The 9,295-nt window shown below is 24.7% G+C and overlaps 5 protein-coding genes across 5 annotated transcripts in view; 2 read left to right on the top strand and 3 right to left on the bottom strand.

Annotated features, from left to right (window-relative positions):
- Positions 1–161: 161 nt before the first annotated feature.
- On the bottom strand, positions 162–1,583 carry LOC108556191 (uncharacterized). The gene is made up of 3 exons (XM_017912174.1): positions 1,480–1,583; positions 1,176–1,399; positions 162–924 (listed from the first exon to the last, which is right to left on the bottom strand). The coding sequence occupies exons 1-3, from the start codon at positions 1,513–1,515 to the stop codon at positions 162–164; spliced, it is 1,023 nt and encodes a 340-aa protein (XP_017767663.1). The 5' UTR covers positions 1,516–1,583.
- Positions 1,584–2,288: 705 nt separating this feature from the next.
- On the top strand, positions 2,289–3,192 carry LOC108556189 (uncharacterized). Its single transcript, XM_017912173.1, has 5 exons — positions 2,289–2,336; positions 2,401–2,460; positions 2,536–2,731; positions 2,788–2,894; positions 2,961–3,192. The coding sequence occupies exons 1-5, from the start codon at positions 2,289–2,291 to the stop codon at positions 3,183–3,185; spliced, it is 636 nt and encodes a 211-aa protein (XP_017767662.1). The 3' UTR covers positions 3,186–3,192.
- A 1,796-nt stretch (positions 3,193–4,988) lies between these two features.
- On the bottom strand, positions 4,989–7,389 carry LOC108556188 (adipocyte plasma membrane-associated protein). The gene is made up of 4 exons (XM_017912172.1): positions 7,261–7,389; positions 6,977–7,182; positions 6,455–6,740; positions 4,989–6,393 (listed from the first exon to the last, which is right to left on the bottom strand). The coding sequence occupies exons 1-4, from the start codon at positions 7,368–7,370 to the stop codon at positions 4,989–4,991; spliced, it is 2,007 nt and encodes a 668-aa protein (XP_017767661.1). The 5' UTR covers positions 7,371–7,389.
- A 693-nt stretch (positions 7,390–8,082) lies between these two features.
- On the top strand, positions 8,083–8,696 carry LOC108556187 (uncharacterized). The gene is made up of 3 exons (XM_017912171.1): positions 8,083–8,127; positions 8,209–8,327; positions 8,478–8,696. The coding sequence occupies exons 1-3, from the start codon at positions 8,124–8,126 to the stop codon at positions 8,694–8,696; spliced, it is 342 nt and encodes a 113-aa protein (XP_017767660.1). The 5' UTR covers positions 8,083–8,123.
- A 195-nt stretch (positions 8,697–8,891) lies between these two features.
- Positions 8,892–9,295, bottom strand: part of LOC108556235 (uncharacterized) — a 3,153-nt gene continuing 2,749 nt past the window's right edge. Inside the window, 1 exon segment of the mRNA XM_017912241.1 lies at positions 8,892–9,292. Coding sequence (XP_017767730.1) covers positions 8,892–9,292 — 401 coding nt within the window.

Here is a 9,295-nt window from a genome sequence, read left to right as displayed (position 1 = left end):
ATTAAAATTATGTTTATTATACAGAGAAGTGCCGTTCGAAGATATAACAGAATTAAAAGATATTTGTATTTTGTACTTATTACAAACAATATAGTATTTTGACTTCTATATATTTTATTCCATATTTGCTTTGAAACCATTTTGGATAAAAAGGTCTAATTTTACTTTATTAATGTTTCTTTTTGTCTTAACATGTGTTTTTCTGTTTGTGGTATTTTATATCTTTCCAATAACTTTTTCGAATTTTCTTTAGTTAATTGAACACTTGACGGCACATAACTATTATCAAATTTCATTGTTTTACTAGTAAAGTCTGGATAATATTCTTCAACAGATGCTTTGACCCCTTTTGAATTGGGAATATATTCTTCAGGATGGTTTGCAATAGTTGTAGTACTAGGTTCGTATGTTTCATAAGATATTTTCAATGAATCCAGTGAATTTGGGACATATCGAACTACTTCTGCTATGTTTTTTGAATCTGATACCATAGGAGAATATTCATTTGAAAATACTGAAATTTGTTCCAATGTGCTCTTTCTACTTGGTATATAGTTCAAGTTCGTGCATAACTTTTTTGTCACAGGTGCATTTGGTACATATTCCTCCAACGTATCATCTTCTGAACTATCAATTGGTAGATATCTTTTAACCTTATCATTTTTCGTATTAATTGATACCTTCATTACTAAATCATTGTTTTCTGATTTTTTTGATGAAATATTGCTACTATTTTTCTGATATATATGATTAGAAGCTTTTTTAGGTGTTTTTTCTGTCATTTCCTTCCAAATGTCTTTTTTTTCTAATGTTAATTTGACTAATTCTGATTTTTCCAATTTTCTTTTTGCAGGAGACACATTTACTCTAATTGTAGGCAATGATGTAACATTTTTTACATTTTCTGATGGCTCAAACGTATATCTATGATTTATAAAAATTACTATATGAACAACTAATGATAATAGAATATCATGATATAGATATTGACATTTGTATTTCTTTTGATTGAGGTATAATAAATTAGAGACAATATTTTAATATTGTAAATTAATATAATCATATAAATAAATAAATACTTATATTTATAAATACATGTAAGTAAATACAGTTTTTCCACATATAACTTATATAAGTAAAAGAAAAATTAAAATCGAATATAAAATAATTCTTACGTGACTTCTAATTGTCGAGTAGATTTTTTCCATTTACATTTTTTGAAGTTGTGAAGCGACCCTTCCGTTTGAACATTGCGTAAAATTGCCTTCTCCAAAATTTTATATAATGCCGCCCAATCCTCAAGATCAAGCCATTTATTAGTTGAAACCTTTTTCTCTTTGATTTTTATAATTTTTTCTTGAACAGTAACAACAGCCGTAACTAAACAATTATCTGAAGCCTACAAACACAAGTTCTGTTTTACTTATGTAGGTACAAGATCGTCTATTGACAACTGTTAACAGCTGTTAATTGAGATACCTTAATTACTTCTAAATATTGACCATCACGAAACATTTTATAGTATATTGTTGATCGTTCGAATGTTTTGTTTTTAAACTATTTATTTTTATTATCTTGCAGGATTTATATATTATATTCGTTTAAGAAGTTATATATACTGATGATCTTTCTAAAACATCACCGCTTGTCACCTTGGCTGAAATATGTCAGCGTAGTACTTACATCGGCTCATATATCAGCACATGTGTATATACATAAATGAAAGTAAAAAATTCATATAAAAATTTGATTTATAATTATTAACAAGATTATTAACAAGATTATTATAATTATCAAAAAAACATTTACCGCACAAATAATTAGTAAAACATAATTTTTTATTTATTTACAGTATTTTTTATTTTTATTATTTTGTTTTACTTTTATCGATTTTTCATAATTATTTATTGTATTATGTAATTTTATATATTAAATCTAGTATAAATTCAATATTGTTGTTTAATACAATACCTATTATTAATGAGATACTTTACATAGAAATATAATTTTTAATAAAAATAAATATTAAAAAAATATTATTATCTGAATATAAAATTTTATGTATTTGCACATTAATGTCTTTAGACGAAAAATATATTAACATTCAATATAGGATATTTTTCGTAACATTTTTCATAACTAAGAATTTATGTAAAAATAACTGCTGATCAAATGCTATATTAACTACATAATATATTTATATAAACTTATTTCAGGTATTAGTGCTTTTTTTAAAAAAAAAAACGAAAAAGTAAAATATAATGACTTCAGAGAAAAAATTAAATATTATGGAAAGATTAATCATTTTTAATGAAGCAAATTCCAAAACGATAAAGGTATATTCTAACCTATATTTTATTTTACAAATACTAAATTATATCTATTCATTTTTAATTTCAGATTTTTAGTTATGGCATTGCTGGTATAAGCTTAGCAGTTGCATGTTATAAAACCAAACCTGTATGTATAATAACTAATAATGTGATAATGAATATAAAATTCATTTATTTATATCTTGTATTATTTTATTATTAGTTTACTAAATTCAGAAAACCATTCAGTATACCATCTCATTTTTTACAACAAAAACTTCAAGGTACTGTAAGATGTATAGAACCTGGTTCTGATACACTTTTAATGGTTGATCATAAGCCATTAATACCTTTACCTCGATTAAGTAATACAAAATATTTACCAATTAAAATAGCCAATCTTGATATTACAACCAATGGTAAGTATTGATTAAATATTTACGAACATATTACTTTAATTTGAATTTACTTTTAGGTATTAGTTGGTTGAAAACGATCGTTAATGGGAAAGAAATAACTTTTATACCTTTAGCTATAGAAAAAAACTATGTAACTTGTATTATATCTATGCAACAAAATAAGGTAAAAAACAATTGTTATATTTGCTCATTTTTTCAATTTATGAATTTATAACTTTAAATTATATAGGAATGTATAAAAGTTGGTGAAGAATTGACAAAACTTGGTTTTGCTATAGTAACAAAAGAGTCTTTAAAATTAACAGTAAAGGATAAAGATATCTTAAATTATCATACTTATTTATTGAAAGCACAACAATGGGCACAATATAGAAGAAATGGACATTGGCATTTTGTTAGAAATCCTACTCTTTTATGGAAAATTAAATATTTAAGTGAAAAAATATTTAAGTGATGTCAGAACTGCCTCCATTAACCATAATAACTTTCTTAATATTTACTGATTTATTATATATTTAATGTTGTCATAGAATCTTAAATCTCTGTATACACTTGTGTAATATAATAATAATTTTCATAGTAATAGTAAATACATAGTTCTAAATATGTAAGATAAATGTACTAATAGTAAGCCATATTTCAATGCTTAATCATGAATGAAAGTATTAATTGTTATTAAAGTATATTTACATAGGAAGAAAAGACAATGGAAAGAAATAAATTATTACCTTTTGAAAAGGCTCGAGATTGGTTGTATGTTGTCTTGAACAATAAAAAAGATTCCAAGAATTTAACTTTGAAAGAAATTGCAAGAATATCACTTAAATATAAATTTAAGAAAGAACAGAAAAATAGAAAAAAAGAAACAGTGTAGGAAAAAAATAAAACAGAAATACATCAGATAACGGAAGTTAAATGAGCTGCAGGCAAAAAAAAAGAATAAAAATTAGGTGAAAACGTAAAAAGATATATTTTACAACCTTTTATGCATGTCTTTATTCAATGTTATTATACTTTTAATGTTTCTAACGTGTTTTATTAACTTAATTCATATTTTCAACTTGTGAAACATTTTTCAAAACAATTCATTTTATTAAAACAATCTTTAATAAATTACAAAACACCTAGAAAGATATTGGTATGTTAAAATTTCCATACAACATTTTTGTACATGGAATGTCTACAAATATTTTCATTTATTCTAAATTTAGTATAATAAAAAAATACATTTTTTTTAACGTTTTAATAAAAAATAGTATTATATTCCTAAATGCAAACAATTTTATAGTATAAAATTTGTCTTATACATTATACTTGAAATACATTTTTCTTGTATCCTTGAACAATGATATATTTATCTTAATTACGGTATTAAGCTTATGTTTGAAAAATATAATAGCAATCAAAATCATAGAAGTGGAAGGCAATACTTAAAAAAGAAAAAATTTATTTTTATGCTAGTTATTTACCCTTTTACCAACTTTTATGTAAAATTAAGAATATTGTTTACACCATCATGCCCAAAATTAATTTGCATATGTAATAATTAGCTAGAGGTAAACTGTAAGATATATGTCTGCAAATATTTTGCAGTGATGTAAAGAGTTATATTAATTCTTATTTTTATACACATATTGCAGAATACTCTAAGTAGAAAAATATTCTACATCACATACAAAAATAGAAATTAAAAATTTAATGGAAGAGTCATATTATTTTTATAATTACAGAAAACAGATTTAATAAGAAATTTAATTAAATTTTATAAACAGCTGTGACCTAAATACAAATTATTTTATTTATAGAACAGTTACTTTAATAATCTTACTCTTCTGCTATTATTATTTCTCGTTTTTTCATTTGGACCTCATCTTTATTATACAATTAAATAATGTTAGAGTTAATAAAATACATACATACACATACATATATACTCATATATATGTATGTGTTTGTATAAAATATTACATTGTTCTTAATCTTATGTATAAATCTGAATCATTATCTCAAACATTCTTGTTTATATGAAAACTAAAATATAGTAAAATAGCAGAGATTTTTAAATATCACTTTTCTGAAGTATAAGTAAAAACTATAATCTCTATCAATAAAATAACAAAATGTATGTACGTTATAAATTTTGTGAAACCTAACAAGTCGATATGTTTGAAATATGTAGAACTTTTAACATGGAATAGAATAATACAATGAAGTTTTAAATTCAATTTGAAATGAAATTTCACTTGTATAAATTATTTTAATTTTTAGTAGAATCATCTTCTTTCTTCATAGATTTTGATTTTACAGATTGAGTTTCATAAACATCTTTTTTAATAGAGTCATCAGACTTGGATTTTATTGACTGAGTTTCATGAACAACTTTTTTAATAGAGTCATCAGACTTGGATTTTATAGACTGAGTTTCATGAACAACTTTTTTAATGGAGTCATCAGACTTGGATTTTATAGACTGAGTTTCATGAGCATCTTTTTTAACTGTATCATCAAACTTGGACTTTGTAGCCTGAGTTTTATGAGCATCTTTTTTAATAAAGTCATCAGATTTTGGTTTTACTATTGGTGCATTATTTTTTTGTAATGCTTCAGTTTTAACTTGTGAATTGGAATAATCTTTCTTAATTTCTTTTGAATTATCTTCCTCAATCTTTTTTAAATTATCTTTCTTAATCTCTTTTGTTGATGACTTTGGACCAGATGATGATGATGATGATGATGATGATGATGATGATGATGATGATGATGATGATGATGATGATGGCGGTGGTAGTGATGGTTTTGAAGTAGCAGTAGTAGTAGTAGTAGTAGTGGTAGATTGTGATGTGACAGATTTTGATGTGGTTGCCTTTGACATTGTTGCATCTGAATTTGACTTTTGTGTTGTTTGTGCTTTAATAGTTGACTTCACAGGTGGCTTTGTAAATTTTGCTTCTACTTTAATATTTGGTGTAGTTGAAATTGTTAAAAGTGGTTCATTTTGCTTTTGGTCTTTTGCAACTGAAGGTTTCAAATTAATTACTAAATCTGGGAATGCTTGTTTTAATGGAATTCTCATAATATAATCATTCCATGGACTACCAAGCCATAAATATTCATTATGTATGTAAGCAGAAGAAATGTCAAACACATCTGCATTTTTTAAATGCAAAGTATCTAAAACTTTTCCTGTTTTATCCATTCTAACTATCATTGAAGCTTTTGGTATTATAACATTTGCAACATCAAATGAACCTACTGCATATAAGACACTTTCTGAATAAAAATTTGGATAAACATCTTGCAACAATTTAAATGGGGCTTCTATTAAATAAAGTAACCTCGATAACATTTTTCGTATATATGGATGTGGGATAAGAGATTGAAAAAGCAAAGGTTGCTTAGAATCTATAACTGTCAATATAGATACTAAAAAGCCTCCTTGTCCATCACTATGTACATTATCAGGTGTACCAGGTAAACTTTCAGCAATGATTTCTTGTTGTCCAGCTTTTGGACCTTTTAGATTATATTTAATAATGCGTGATGTAAGAGACTCTAGTACAATTACAAAGTTTTCATCATCACTTAATAAGACACCATTTGCAAATCCTAAATTTTCTAATAATACTTCATTTCTTTTTGTTGCTGCATTGTATCGAATAAGTCTGTGAAAAAGAATTTATGTATGAAAATACATATTAAACATTAACTACATTTAAAACTTACCTTCCGCTTGGATTAGCTAAGCATACATAGATCCCATCATGGAGATCAAAGTCTGTGCTTGAAGTTGTCCAATAGATATCTCCATTCTTTGCAATATCCAATGAATTAACTATTTTTGGAATCTTTCCATCAATAGGTTCAGAACTATTGACTATATTTGTATATTGCCGTGAATTAATATTTACTTTAAAAATACCATAGTAAGCATCAGCTACAAATAGTTCTCCTTTATCATTGAAATTTAAACCTAAAGGTCTACCGCATTTAGCTTCTTGCCAAAAGCCATCTGTAAATATCACCTTTATTTAACATATGCATATTTATAATAAAATATAAAAATTTGTTATACTATTAAATCTTTATGAATGTATAAATGTACGTATATATATGTACTACATATGTATAATACAAAACGTGTGTACGCGCTCACGCACACACCATACAAAGTAAAAGAAAATAATGCATGCAAAAAAGAAAAGTCCAGACTAATGTAATAATTATATAATAATTACATGCACATACCACACTTTTGGCCAAATTTTACAATTGGTTTAATACGATTTTTTTCAATTTGAACAACATAACCTCCACGTATACCGGTATATATTTCATCATTAAATGACGTGAAACATTCTGGACCCTTAACTACTCCATGAAATAATATTTCTGCTCCTTGTAATCGATTTTTTAATTCAATTGGAATTTGTATATCCGAAGGAGATTTTATGCTTAAATGTTTATTGTAGGATCATAATTATTCGTTTCATATGTTCCAAAATTATATTATTATAAAATAAATACTATACCTATATTCAGAATAATTTGCTTTTGGAGGTAAACCTGGTAGAAAAGTAATGACAGCTAGAAGAAAACCGATATATATTAATACCGTACCAATGGATTTTAAGTATCCCATTATTAATACGATTAGTTATTGATATTTTAAAAATATATTTGATATTTTTTAACAATTTCAAAAACACAGACTTCTTCTATCGTTGCTTCATCTCAACACTAATTAAACTGAGAAAACAGAATTACTATTTTTACGTAATTGTTTCTTGCCGATATAGATAACGCTTTTCACAATTTTAATAACGGTGAATATCGCAAATCATGCATCTTTGCCAATGTCAGCGAAAGTAGGAGCAAACAAATGCCACGCAGACGGAAGATTTCGATGTTAACAATTTCCGTTGGTCACATAATTCTATTATTTTACAATGCAATGTATTTCGTAGATTTAAAAGATACTATAATTTACTAACTGCAGATTAAAGTAAGACTAAATAAATATTTATTTAAATCATAAAAATATATAATATCAAATAAATAAAGAAAAGAATAATATTGACATAGTATGAACATTTGATTTATTCGTACATTAAATTAATAAACATTCATTTAAATAAATATTAGTATATTAAAATATTATGTAAATGAATTCATAAATAACTATGAAAACATTAAGAGCAAGATTTAATTTATACATTTCCGTTTAAATCTCTTATAACGGAAAGCTGATTACTTTCTATCTGATGGCGCTGAAAATTTTGACATAAACAAGTTCCTTTATTCTTACTAATTTGAATGAAACATTTTAACTTCTACATTAGTAAAAAATAATACCATTTCAATTTGAAGTACAACGAATTAAACGTTATCAATAATGGGTAAATGCAAAAAATTTAAAGCACTAAGAAACAAGGTTAAAATAAACAAATCTTTCAATTTTTTTAAATTTGGTCTTTTAGATGATTACGAACAACAATGTGAAGATGCTCTTTTTGAATTATGTGATACTCGAGAACGATATCCATCTCGATGTACCAATGAACTTAAAAAATCTATTAAATTGAAAAATGATATAAATGTAATAAATTTTTATAATAGATTCTGTAATATTTTTATATGTAATGAATTAATCCATCATATTTACATTTTTTGCTTTAAGTTATCTTAAATTTTTGATCCCATTTATTAACAAATTACTTGTAATTATAAAACATATTATATTTTTTAGATGCTGAAGGTATTTCAAAAATGGACTGGAATAGATGAACTACCTTTCTTGGAACAAAATGAATATTTGAATCTTAATTTTAATAAAAGTGAAATGTGCTTTGACCATTTAGATTTTAAATTGCAATACATTATGAATAAGTTGAATAATTTAAAAGCAATTATGGATCAAATTGAACGAGAAAAAACATGTTGGGTTAATAAGTTATTAGAAGGTTAAATTTACATTACATAATAACTCACACAAAAAAATGATTCCAAACTGCATTATACATTTATTTATCATTTATATTCATTAAATGGCATACACATACAAAAATTCAAAATGTACTACTATTAAATGTATAAATTAAATTGAAGATAAATATTATGAAAGTTTTATATATTTCTATCATTAAAAATGAACTATATTAAGTTATGAATATTTATTTATGCTTATACGTCTTACAACAACCTTAGCACCTCTTGTAATATCTTGTAAAAATTTAACCATTTGTATATGCATTTTACCATTGTTAGTATTGTTTAATATATTTAATGATTTTCTCCTTGACCTAAGATATTTTTGATTTATTAGGTTCTCCTTTTTTTGCAAATATGAAAGGTCTTTATAAAATTCTTGTGTAATATCCTTAATTTTGTTTGATGGTGATTCTATTTTGTCAATACAGTTATTCTGTTCTTGTGATTCTTTTTCTTTTAAGTTTACTTTGTTTTCTGAAATATTAGGATATTTTTCTTCTATTTTTGGTGCTGAACATAATATACTTTTATTGTATGTTTCTTTGTTATTTTGTATACATTTTTTATGATTTCCTG

The sequence above is a fragment of the Eufriesea mexicana genome, unplaced genomic scaffold (genome assembly GCF_001483705.2).
Source record: "Eufriesea mexicana isolate 0111107269 unplaced genomic scaffold, ASM148370v2 scaffold354, whole genome shotgun sequence".
Classification (NCBI taxonomy): domain Eukaryota; kingdom Metazoa; phylum Arthropoda; class Insecta; order Hymenoptera; family Apidae; genus Eufriesea; species Eufriesea mexicana.
Note: the sequence above shows the minus strand (reverse complement) of the source record. Positions and strands in the feature narration are given on the sequence as shown.

Bases quoted from the DNA above. Each gene is read 5' to 3' on its own strand.
- LOC108556189 (XM_017912173.1), top strand. From the start codon at position 2,289: ATGGAAAGATTAATCATTTTTAATGAAGCAAATTCCAAAACGATAAAG. The intron at 2,461-2,535 runs GTATGTATAATA...TTTTATTATTAG, and splicing joins CATGTTATAAAACCAAACCT to TTTACTAAATTCAGAAAACC. The intron at 2,732-2,787 runs GTAAGTATTGAT...ATTTACTTTTAG, and splicing joins TCTTGATATTACAACCAATG to GTATTAGTTGGTTGAAAACG.
- LOC108556191 (XM_017912174.1), bottom strand. From the start codon at position 1,515: ATGTTTCGTGATGGTCAATATTTAGAAGTAATTAAG. The intron at 1,400-1,479 runs GTATCTCAATTA...TTGTGTTTGTAG, and splicing joins AATATTTAGAAGTAATTAAG to GCTTCAGATAATTGTTTAGT. The intron at 925-1,175 runs GTAAGAATTATT...TATAAATCATAG, and splicing joins ACTCGACAATTAGAAGTCAC to ATATACGTTTGAGCCATCAG.
- LOC108556187 (XM_017912171.1), top strand. The intron at 8,328-8,477 runs GTAATAAATTTT...TATATTTTTTAG, and splicing joins AATTGAAAAATGATATAAAT to ATGCTGAAGGTATTTCAAAA.
- LOC108556188 (XM_017912172.1), bottom strand. From the start codon at position 7,370: ATGGGATACTTAAAATCCATTGGTACGGTATTAATATATATCGGTTTT. The intron at 7,183-7,260 runs GTATAGTATTTA...TAAACATTTAAG, and splicing joins GCAAATTATTCTGAATATAG to CATAAAATCTCCTTCGGATA. The intron at 6,394-6,454 runs GTAAGTTTTAAA...TCTTTTTCACAG, and splicing joins TTAGCTAATCCAAGCGGAAG to ACTTATTCGATACAATGCAG.